Source organism: Rhinopithecus roxellana, chromosome 4 (genome assembly GCF_007565055.1).
Source record: "Rhinopithecus roxellana isolate Shanxi Qingling chromosome 4, ASM756505v1, whole genome shotgun sequence".
NCBI classification, from domain to species: domain Eukaryota; kingdom Metazoa; phylum Chordata; class Mammalia; order Primates; family Cercopithecidae; genus Rhinopithecus; species Rhinopithecus roxellana.
In genome coordinates, this window is record NC_044552.1 from 97,829,325 (window position 1) to 97,841,552 (window position 12,228).

The window sequence follows — 12,228 nt, forward strand, 5'->3', positions numbered from 1 at the left end:
TGAAAAGGAATGCTTTTTGATACAGTACAAACATTTCAGTGCTTTCTTATTGTCCCCACAGACGCACGGATTCCCAACTCCAGGGGCAGGTGCTGTTCCGGCACCTGGCAGGCCTAGTAGAGCTGCTACCAGAGTGCCGGCGGCAGGAGTACATGCAGAACTGTGAGCAGCTGCTGCTTGGGAGCAGCCAGGCCTTCCAGCATGTGGGCCAGACACTTGGGGACATGGCTGGTCAGGATGCGCTGCCCAAGGAACTGATCTGCCAATTGCTCACCTCCCTGCACCACCTTTTTGGTGAAGGGGAGAGTAAGGGGAGCCTACCTGAGGCAGCCCAGCGTGGGAGCCTCTGGGTGAGCCTCGGCTTGCTCCAAATTCAGACATGGCTTCCCCAGGCACGCTTTGACCCTGCGGTGAAGAGGGAGTACAAGCTCAATTACGCCAAGGAAGAGGTATGGAAGGCAAGAGTTTGGAGCACGGGCTGCCTCACTGATGTGCTGGGTTTGCTTATTGTATTACTCCTTTTATTCCCTTTTGAGTGCTCATATCATCAGAAGCATGATATTGCATAAGCTGCCCTGTGACTTCCCAGGAGTCTGTTTGAGAGACTGTATTTTCCCCTTTGAGAGTTCCCCTGAGTATACTCAGGCTCTGGGAGGAGCCCTTCCTAAGGTTCTGAGGTCTCTGCCAATAGGTGCAGTGGGCAGAGGGCAGGTAGAAAACCTGAGCCATTGTCAGAAATAGTGGCATCTCTCACTATTTCTGGACTCTCTCTGCCTGAGCTCAGTTTTGGGTATTTGGGTTTTTGTTTTGGTTTGTTTGTTTGTTTGTTTTTGAAACGGAGCCTGGCTTTGTCGTCCAGGCAGGAGTTCAGTGGCATGATCTCGGCTCACTGCAACCTCCGCCTCCTGGGTTCAAGCAATTCTCTGCTTCAGCCTCCTGAGTAGCTGGGATTACAAGAACTTGCCACCACGCCTGACTGATTTTTGTATTTTTAGTAGGGATGGGGTTTCACCATCTTGGCTAGGCCGGTCTTGAACTCCTGACCTCAAGTGATCCACCCGCTTTGGCCTCCCAAAGTGGTGGGATTACAGGCGTGAGCCACCATGCCCAGCCTGGATTTGGATATTTCTTTAGATAGAATATAGTATCCCTATGTCCTAGGAATTTTGAACTTATTGGTGCTTGCTATCTAAAACTCAAGAATCAAGTAGAGGCTGGATGTGGTGGCCTCACCCTGTAATCCCAGCACTTTGAGGGGCTGAAGTGGGAGGAGCACTTGAGCCCAGGAGTTCGAGACTAACCTGAGCAACAACATAGTAAGATCCCTGTCTCTACAAAAAAAGCTGGGTGTGGTGGCATGTGCTTGTAGTACCAGCTACTCCCGAGGCTAAAGCAGGATGATCACTTGAGCCTGGGCGGTGGGGGGTCAAGGGTTTGGTGAGCCATGATTGCGCCATTGCACTCCAGCTGGGCTACAGGCTGAGAACCTGTCTTAAAAAAGAATCAAGTTGATTTGGGTAATGTAGTATCTCTTGCTATTTGAAGTTTTGAACCAAGTTCAGGAACTAAATACATTAAGATAATGGTATGTTAGTACATATTTTGAAGAAGGAAAATTATATTAGTTCGAGTGAAGGCTAAGCTCTTATAGCAGAGAGACTAAAAAATTCAGTGGTGTAAATAAGGTTGTTTTTTTCCCTCACAACTCTGATGTGAGTGGTCTAGATTAACGGAGCAGAGCCACCTCTCCTTGGGTCATTCAGGAACCCAGATTCCTTCCATCTTGTTCCTCTACATGTCCCCAGAACATTGTCCTCATGTGCATGGTCATAGCTGGGACACAGTGGACTAGTTTCTCTCTTTTCCATTAGTTACACCAACTGCAGTGTGAATGGAAGACCCGGAACCTGTTATCCCAGCTGCAGACTGGAAGAGACCTGGAAGATGAAGTCGTTGTCAGCTACTCTCATCCTCACGTCAGGTAACACAGCAAAGTGACTATTTGTTTCGGGGATTATTGACTGTCCTTTTGATGGAGTTGACCTTTGCAATGTAATTATAGTGTGAGTAGAAGTGATAATACACACCTCTAAACTACATTAGCAATTAGATCCCAAAGCCTTGTTTATAGTCAGGAAAAATATATGCCTTGTGAAAGGAGGGGAGGGGGGCTATTCAAGGCGTGTGTTCGCATGGGACCAAGATGTTGGAAGCCAAAACTTAGTCTCAGCATAGAAGAAGTGGGGTGTGATGGTATGCACTATATTTCTCTGCTATTCTTGGCTATAGGTCTGTTATTAGGAAATATGGTACAGGTTGAGGATCCCTTATCCAAAATGCCTGGGACCAGAAGTGTTTTGGATTTGGGGTTTGTTTTTTTCTTCAGATTTTGGAATATTTATACCAGTTGAGCATCCCAGGTCTGAAAATCTGGAATCCAAAATACTCTAATGAGCATTTTCTTTAAGTGTCATATTGACTGGTAGTCAAAAAGTTGGGAGCATTTTGGATATTTGGATTTGGGATGCTCAGCCTGTATAGTCTAGTAGGTTCTGAGTTCCAGTTCTACTCCTGACCTTTGGTTTTAGATGTTGGGTAGATCATTTAATGCCTTAAATCTCAGTGTCCGTATCAGCATAAGAAGAATAATTGTAGTTATCTACTCGAGTGAGTCATGATGAGGCTTCAGTAAGATATGCATCTGAGCACCAACAACATACATGACACAGTAACTGCTATGTAAATATTAACCATTTTCATTAACTAATTGTCGGTGTTATTATCACAACTGAGATGATATTGGAAATACTATTTAGCAGCAGCTGATATTTCTTCCTTCTGTTTTCCTAGCTGAGGATCCAATCTAGATTTGCTGCTCTTCTTCTGACATAATTTGCATATTGTGTTAATTTCCCTTTAGGCTGCTGCGCCAAAGGATGGATCGGCTGGATAATTTAACCTGTCGCCTGTTGAAGAAACAGGCCTTCAGACCCCAGCTGCCTGCTTACGAGTCCCTGGTGCAGGAGATCCACCACTACGTCACTAGTGTCGCCAAGGCCCCTGCCGTTCAGGATCTGCTCACACGGCTCCTGCAGGCCCTCCACATGGATGGGCCACGATCTGCCCAAGTAGCCCACAGCCTTCTAAAGGAGGAGGCCTCTTGGCAGCAGTCACACCACCAGTTCCGGAAGCGGCTGGCGGAGGAGTACACCTTCTATCCAGATGCCGTGAGCCCACTGCAGGCATCCATATTGCAGTTACAACATGGCATGAGGCTGGTGGCCTCTGAGCTCCACACCTCACTCTACAGCAGTATGGTTGGTGCAGACAGGCTGGGGACCCTGGCCACAGCCTTGCTGGCTTTCCCATCAGTGGGCCCCACCTTCCCCACTTACTATGCTCATGCAGACACTTTGTGCTCAGTGAAATCTGAGGAGGTTCTACGAGGCCTTGGGAAGCTAATCATCAATTGCTCAGGAGGAAAGGAGGTGGAAGGCAAGGGCCAGAAAGCCTGTCCCACTCGGGAGCAGCTGCTGATGAATGCTCTCCTTTACCTGCGCTCCCATGTGTTATGCAAGGGAGAGTTGGACCAGAGGGCCCTGCAGCTCTTCAGACACGTGTGTCAGGTGAGCCATCTCTGGGAGACCTGCCCTGCCCTCGCTCCTGCAGAGAGTCAGGTTCACAGCAGGGCGGCCTGCAGGACATTAGCATGCCTAGAGATACACAGATAGTGTCGTTGGGGCGTGGGCATTCTGTTTTCTGTTCCTTCTTTTTCTCTGTTTACCTATCATGTTTGGGGACCTTTGCCTCTCAGTTTTTAAAAGATTAAAAAAAAAAATGAGAGCACCCTTTTTTATACACTACACGTTTTCTCCCAGTTTGTCAGTTGTCTTTTGACTTTGTTTATGGTAATTTTGCCAGATACTTATGTCAACCGCATTAAGATGTTCCCTTATTAATAAAAGTAATTTGCTCTCATTGTATGCAATTAAGAGAATACTAAAATTTCTAATGATCCCACCACTTAAAGCTGTATAAATGGTGCTAACGTATCAGGTATCCTATTCCAGGCTTGCTTGTGTGTGTGTATATATATATTAATATTTACCTGTAGCTGTATGTCTATGACACTCTAAATTTTTAAAAATTTGTTCCAGTGGCTTACAATTTTTTTTTTTTAGTAGCAACAGCTTTTAAAAAATACAAATCTTAGCATAATTAACAGAAAAAAAGAGTTGCTCCAGTTGAGGTAGATTCTAATCCCCCGCCGAGCCCCTGAGACATGTCCTTAAATTGCTACAAAATGTACAACAAACCACTAATAAAGTTTATTCTATTTGATAACTCTATTTGGTTTTAAAAACTTCATGTATAGTGATTATTTTTCTGTTATTCTGTATTCTTTACCTGCTTCATATTTAGTGACTGCCAAGTATTCTATTGTATGTTTATGCCACAAGTAATTTAACTATTTTCCTATCATTGAACATTTACATTTGTATATACTTATTTATACTTTTTACTATTTTGCCACGCCCCCCCCAAAATAAAATAAAAAAAAAACCCAATGCCACAGTAAATAGTCTCACAGCTATATATTTGGATACAAATTTTAGAGATCAGGATTGCTGGGACAAAGACTAAACACACTTCTTAGGCTTTACATGCAAATTACCTTCCTAGATGGTGGGTGCTTATTTCCTCAACCTCAGCAGTACTGGATGGTTCTTTAATTTACAGTTTTTGCCAGTTTAAAGATCTAAAATCTTAGAAGTGGTAGGGAATTTCAGAAGTGTCTGGTAAGACACATTCCAGTTTTGCCTGATTGGTGCCCTTTGACCACCCAGTCCCTAGTCTAAGTGTTTCTTTTCTGAACCCCTTGGCCAGCTCCTTGGGGTGCCACCCAAGTGCTATCTGAACCACAGCCCTCTCATGGCCAACCCTGAGTTACAAAGGTCCTTGTTACAAAGCACCTTTATTTCTTGACAGGAAGTTTCCATTAGCTGTACTGTGGCAAGTTTTACACCTTCAAAATTACAATGACACAGCAGGGGGAATCTAGGAAACTGGTTGCTGAGGCTACACACTTGGAAAACAAAACCCATTTGCTCTTTATTACATGGAATTTAGTTCTTGGATGTTGGCTTTTATTTGTTTTTGAGTCATGATACTTTCATTTTCGCGAGAAATTAATAGCAAATCTTGCCTTTGTGAGTGCCTCAGCAAGGAAAGCTCAGCTTCTGTCTATGTGACTTTCAGGAAATCATCAATGAGTGGGATGAACAGGAACGCATAGCCCAAGAGAAGGCTGAGCAGGAAAGCAGCCTATATAGATACAGGAGCAGGAACTCTAGGACAACCCTGAGCGAAGAGGAGGAGGAAGAACGGGAGTTCAGAAAACAGTTCCCCCTGCATGAAAAGGTAGGACAGTGGTGGCAGGGTTTGTTTTGGAATGAATTCCCTTGATGCCATATACATTCCCTCTGATGGCTTTCTCTCTCTTTCTCTTTCTGTCTCTCTCTATGCATGTATTTTAGAGACTGGGTCTTGCTCTATCACCCAGGCTGGGGTGCAGTGGTGCAATCACAGCTCACTGCAGCCTCAAACTCCTGAGCTCAAACAATCCTCCCAAGTAGCTATGACTGCATGCGCATGCTACCACACCCTGCCAGTTTTTATATTTTTTACAGAGACAGGGTCTCAGTATTTCACCCAGGCTGTCTCCAAAACTCCTGACCTCAAGTGATCCTCCCGCCTCGGCCTCCCAAAGCACAGGGATTACAGGTGTGAGCCACTGTGCCCAGCCTGTAGTCTTTTAAAATATATTTTAATACATATATTAGTCCTATTTCATTTTCTCAGTCATTCTTATGCTTTTTTCTTTCTTCCTTTTAGTCTGATTAGAAGTAGATTCTGATTTTTAAAAGTTCAATTGCTCTAATGCTATTTATAGGACTTTGCAGATATTTTGGTACAGCCAGCGTTAGAGGAGAACAAAGGAACTTCAGATGGGCAAGAAGAGGAAGCAGCCACAAACCCAGCTCTCCTCTCCCAGAATTCAATGCAGGCGGTAATGCTGATACACCAGCAGTTGTGTCTCAACTTTGCTCGATCCCTCTGGTATCAACAGACTCTGCCGCCACATGAAGCAAAGCATTACCTCAGCCTGTTTCTGTCTTGCTATCAGACTGGGGCATCGCTTGTGACACACTTCTACCCCCTGATGGGTATAGTAGTTTACTTTTGTTATGCAGTTGGGAAATTAAAGCAAATGCAAATAGATGCTGTTGCTACTTCTGTAACAATCGCACTCATGAATTTCCTGTTTTCGCCTAATTCCTTATTGGAGTTTCCTTGGCTTAAAGAACTTAAGCTGATTCAAGAAAATATTTTAGGATTCTGTAATAAGATGGATTTTCATGAGTGTACAAATGGGTCAAGAAAAAGATGGATTTTTATTGTTTCGATCCTTTGGGGGGAGGGATTAATAAGGATAAGGACTTAAGTGTGTGTGTGTGTGTGTGTGTGTTTTCCTTAGCATTATTTCTGCTTTCTGTCAAATAGCGTTAGTGCTTTTCAAATGAAATAATATATACCTGGGAGCAACCAGTCTCGTGGAATATGGTTTAATAGTTGGTTCAGTGCAGTTTCCTACATGATTTCATGGCATTATTTCATACAAGTAGGAAGGAGGCTTTAAGTTTCCTTTCTGTTTACCTAGAATAGGTATAAAAACTGGGAATTTGGATGCAGTGAATTAACCCCTACACCATTTTGTTTATACCTAGGCAGTTTCTGACTTCCTTTGCGTATTCTAGAAACTTGAGAGCTTTAGGTAGCTACCATGGTATTAGGATTACAGTTCTCTAGGCCAGTATTGCTTTGGGGGAGAATAGCATTCATCAGTCCCCAATTAGTTCATTGTTGCTGATTCTTTTTTTTTTTTTTTTTTTTTTTTTTTTTTGAGACGGAGTCTCGCTCTGTCGCCCAGGCTGGAGTGCAGTGGCCGGATCTCAGCTCACTGCAAGCTCCGTCTCCCGGGTTTACGCCATTCTCCTGCCTCAGCCTCCCGAGTAGCTGGGACTACAGGCGCCTGCTACGTCACCCGGCTAGTTTTTTGTATTTTTTAGTAGAGACGGGGTTTCACCGTGTTAGCCAGGATGGTCTCGATCTCCTGACCTTGTGATCCGCCCGTCTCGGCCTCCCAAAGTGCTGGGATTACAGGCTTGAGCCACCGTGCCCGGCCGATTCATTTATTTTTGTATGCATTTATTTTTTTGAGACAGAGTCTTGCTCTGTTGCTCAGGCTGGAGTGCAGTGGCACGATCTCAGCTCACTGCAACCTCTGCCTCCCAGGTTCAAGCAATTCTTGTGCCTTAGCTCCCCAAGAAATTGGGATTACAGGCACAAGCATGTCTGGTTCATGTTTGTATTTTTAGTAGAAATGAGGTTTCACCATATTGGCCAGGATGGTCTCAAACTCCTGGCCTCAAGCAATCTGCCTGTCTCGGCCTCCCAAAGTGCTAGAATTACAGACATGAGCCACTGTGCCTGGCCACGTTGCTGACATCTTTTTGACATGCTGATGGATCAACTTACTGAGTTCACTGACTTTACTGTGATGTTAACTTCACAGGAGTTGAACTGAATGACCGACTCTTGGGAAGCCAACTTTTGGCCTGCACCCTCTCCCATAACACACTCTTTGGGGAGGCACCCTCAGACCTGATGATGAAGCCTGATGGGCCCTATGACTTCTACCAGCATCCCAATGTTCCAGAAGCCCGGCAGTGTCAACCTGTGCTTCAAGGTTTCTCAGAGGCTGTCAGTCACTTGCTGCAGGACTGGCCAGAACACCCAGCGCTTGAACAGGTAGGGCAGCTGTTGAGGAAGGAATGCTCACAGTACTGAATCTGCAAGAAGGATGCAGCCTCACCATTATCCCTAGGGGCACCCCCTTGCACATGCATACGTATAAACAAGAGCTTAAAGAACTGCAGTTCAGTGAGATGCTACTTACTAACTATAGGATGAACATACCAGTTTTGTATTTCTCTTTTATAAGTGATGTTTGGGGATTCTGTTAATTTTATTTGTTGGTTAGGAGTTGCTGACCACATAATAAAATGTTACCATGTTGCTCTGTTTATTCAGAGGTGTTTTAAAAGTAGAGAATTGTGGGGAAACTTCTGGTCAGGACTCTCTTCAGTACCCTGTGACTTTGGATCACTGGTATTCCTACTGAGATACCCAAATCTTTATTTCTGCAGCTCCTGGTTGTAGTGCACAGAATTCGTAATTTCCCACTTTCCAGTCCCATCTCAAAGTTCCTGAATGGCTTAGAGATCCTTCTGGCAAAGGCACAGGTGAGCTAATCCCTCTCTTCCTTATTTTTGTTGGTGGTCAGTTGGCAAAAGATATATCTTGTGGCACCTTTGTTGTTAGACAGAAAATTATAGTTTCGGCTGGAAAAAGATAAACATCCTTAGTTTTTCTGGCATGGGGTGAAATCATTGCCAGTGAGGCCGTTGCCCCTGTGGTGAGGTTTAGCTGCCTTGCCTTTTATCCAGTGGGATGCAGTATCCACCGGTAATGAGGGTGCACTCCTTCTGGCCTTCCAGGTGGGCCTTCAGTCCAACTGAGTGCCCACATACACTATCCCCTTCAGTGCCTTCATGGCCTGAGTCAGCTGTTACCTCCTCATTGGACAGGAAAGGGCCACATGTCTTTGTTCTAGGTCAGATAGCAAACAGCACAAATTCAGACTCCAGTCTGTAAACACTGTGCTTTTTTGCCAGCCTCTAAACTTGCCTCTGGTGGAGTTCTGTCATGTGAACAGAAAGAACTTGAAGCTAGGTACACTAAATTCATTCCTGCAGTTGGTACAAGTTGTTTAAGGGCCCAGTAGTCTTCAGTCAAGCAAAGTTCAAGATGTTCTTGAGGGAGGAGGTGATTATGGCATTGAATAATGTCCATAGTAAATTTTATCTTTGTTTCTTTAGGATTGGGAGGAAAATGCAAGTCGAACTTTGTCTTTGCGGAAACATCTTGATTTGATCAGTCAGATGATCATTCGGTGGCGTAAACTGGAGCTGAAGTAAGTGACTCTCCGTCCCTCTCCTAAACTTAGGTTGTAAGGGCTTTTGTTTTTTGCTAGTTTAAATTTCTTCAGGATTTATATAGTATTACAGCTACAGAATGTGCTTTTCAGTTATTAATCACAGCGTTAACAGTAGGGCATTAAAATCACCTGAATACAGTCCAGACAACAGCGTATATTCTTGAGGGAGGAAACTGGGTGACTCCTCCATCTCCATTTGGGAGGAGAGGATAGTGAGCATGTAGCCTCTGCATCTCTGGTGTCAGATATTTCAGATGGGTTGCCCTAAATGCCTCCTTGGCTTCTTCTCATTTCAGCTGCTGGTCCATGAGTTTGGATAATACTATGAAGCGCCACACCGAGAAATCGACCAAGCACTGGTTCTCTATCTATCAAATGCTTGAGAAGCACATGCAGGAACAAACAGAAGAACAGGAAGGTAATGCCTGGCAATACATTTCCTGCCCACTTAGAGCTTCCCAGCTAAATGGAGTGCTGCAAAGTGTAAGATTTTCGTGTTCCCGCTTCTCCTGCTACACTGCTTTCATGGGAATGCCTCCCATTTGACTTCATGATATTTCTGAGAGGTCAGCCAAGAAAACTGTAAATCGTGCTTGTCTGAGAGAATAATAACAAAAGTCTGAGAGGTTTAAATGTCTTCTCCAAAAGTCTAGAGAACCAGTCATATGATAAGGTTTCCTTCTTCTCTATGTCCATGATAGAAGTCAAACTGAAAGTTGACTTTTTGGTAGGTAGCAGCCAATATGCTTGAATGAACAGTCTTTTTTTTATACTTGTGACAAGCATCTTATAATTCATTTTCATAATTTGCTGTGAGTGCATTTAACACATGCCCTGTGTGCAGCTGCTACTTTTATTTGTTTATATTTATTTATTTTTGTCTTGCTCTGTTGCCCAGGCTGGAGTACAGTGGTGCGATCTCATCTCACTGCACCCTCCGCCTCCCAGGCCCAAGCGATTCTCTCCTACTTCAGCCTCCTGAGTAGCTGGGATTACTGGTGCCCACGACCATACCTGGCTAATTTTTGTATTTTTAGTAGAGACGATGTTTCACCATGTTGGCCAGGCTGGTTTTGAACTCCTTACCTCAAATGATCCGCCCGCCTTGGCCTCCCAGAGTGCTGGGATTACAGGCATGAGCCACCACACCTGGCCTGCTACTTTTAAGTCAGCTTAGAATTTAGCTGTGGTCCTTGCTTGAGAGCCTCACATTGTGATGTCTACCTCTTGGCCATCCATAGTATCCCAAATAGATTGCGTGCACGTCATGGTCGAAGGAACATACATATTTTCCTCTTTGAATTTTTAAAGATGACAAACAGATGACCTTGATGTTGTTGGTCAGCACGTTACAAGCATTTATTGAAGGATCCTCGCTGGGAGAGTTCCATGTGCGACTTCAGATGTTACTGGTTTTCCATTGTCACGTCTTGCTGATGCCACAGGTTGAAGGAAAGGGTGAGGATTTTTTTTTCCTTTCCTTTGACATTGCATTACTAAAATGAGTTAGGCTTTGAATTTTCTACATGAGACAGGTGCCTCGTTGCACTCTAGGTTTTAAATAAGACATAGTTATGTTTAATGCGATTCACATTAGATACAGAGAAGAACATTCAAAATGAGGTGCAGATGACTAGTGAGCTCTGACAGAAGTAAATTGCCAGGTGAAGATCTCAGGACCTAGCATGTTGAGGCAGCACATCTCTCTGTCTAGACACTATAAATGTCCTGCTAAGCTGCTGCTTGATCCAGGCCATTATTAGTTTCTTTCATCCAGTGAAAGCACTGCCAACCGTCAACGAAATGCACATAAAACTGCCCACTGTCAAGTACTATCCCTGACCACAGCAAGTGGGATAAAAGTCTCACTGCAAGATGAGTATAGATTGTACGTGAATGAGCATTTGAGGTGAACTGCTTAATATGCCATCTTTTTTAAAAAGCTCAGTTTCTGCTGATTTTACAGTAAGTTTCACAGAAAGAATTTGACATTGATTTTAGAAGAACCTAGGAGTACATCATCTTCAAGAAAAAAAGTGCAAAAAAACATCTGTTATAAGCAGAAGTGAAAAATAGGGGAGTGTTGACAGCCTGCATCTCTGGGAAATGCTAAACTCAGACAGGATCCCTAAATAACATGCCTGTGAAACTCAGTGTAATCTCATGGCATAGAGAGTAATGAGGAAGTATCATCACTGAAATATGAAGGCCACAGCTGGCACCAGTAGCACATGCAGCAAGTGTGGTGTTTTTGTTTCCTTTTCATTTCTTCCAGATTCACTTTGCAGTGTTCTATGGAATTTGTACCATTATTACAAGCAATTCTTTGACCGGGTCCAGGCCAAAATTGTGGAACTTCGTTCCCCCCTAGAAAAAGAACTTAAAGTAAGATGAACAGCTGTCGTGATCACTCTTGGGAGGACAAAATCAGCAAATTCTCTTTCGTTAACCCTGTTGTCCATTTAACACTGAGGCAGGGACCTAGGGGAATACAGGAAAGCATTGCCACTGCTAGGGAGGATGGCAATATGTACATCGGTGGCATTGACTTTTTTTGTCACCTGCAGAGTGTGTGAGGGATTCGTGGAGTGGCCAGTCAGAGCCTCCTCAGAGGACTGCCACAGAAATCTGTTTGTGCTCCCCTGGTCTTGCCCAGGCCTGTCTCCCACCTCAGAGCTATGCCATGTCGTGCTGGTCCACACACCATTGAATTACCACGGAGGAAGGAGGGACCTCTCTTTTTGATATTCCCAGTGGTTGTGGAACCAACCATGGTACAAGGGACATGACTAACTTGGTGGTTCCTAAGCTGGAGTATATGTCAGGTGACTTAGTGACTGTAGCAGCTCTCTCTTTTTTTTTTTTTAAATCACTTTGAGACCAAAACGTGTTGTTTTTGTTTTTTGAGACAGAGTCTCGCTCTGTTGCCTAGGCGGGAGTGCAGTGGCACGATCTCAGCTCACTGCAGCCTCTGCCTCCCGGGTTCAAGCAATTCTCCTGCCTCAGCCTCCTGAGTAGCTGGGATTACAGGTGCACTCCACCAAGCCCGGCTATTTTTTCTATTTTTAGTAGAGACGGGGTTTCACCACGTTGGCCAGGATGGTCTC

General features: G+C 44.3%; 1 protein-coding gene across 3 annotated transcripts in view; it reads left to right on the forward strand.

Annotated features, from left to right (window-relative positions):
* The window catches only part of MDN1 (midasin AAA ATPase 1), a 188,307-nt gene that overhangs the window by 134,414 nt on the left and 41,665 nt on the right, over positions 1-12,228 (forward strand). For all 3 annotated transcript variants that reach the window (XM_030928052.1, XM_030928051.1, XM_030928050.1), the window contains exons 61-71: positions 62-449; positions 1,872-1,981; positions 2,921-3,626; positions 5,260-5,421; positions 5,954-6,227; positions 7,637-7,872; positions 8,271-8,366; positions 9,003-9,097; positions 9,418-9,539; positions 10,433-10,579; positions 11,397-11,506. In XM_030928052.1, coding sequence (XP_030783912.1) covers positions 62-449; positions 1,872-1,981; positions 2,921-3,626; positions 5,260-5,421; positions 5,954-6,227; positions 7,637-7,872; positions 8,271-8,366; positions 9,003-9,097; positions 9,418-9,539; positions 10,433-10,579; positions 11,397-11,506 — 2,446 coding nt within the window. The remainder of the gene's footprint in view (positions 1-61; positions 450-1,871; positions 1,982-2,920; positions 3,627-5,259; positions 5,422-5,953; positions 6,228-7,636; positions 7,873-8,270; positions 8,367-9,002; positions 9,098-9,417; positions 9,540-10,432; positions 10,580-11,396; positions 11,507-12,228) is intronic.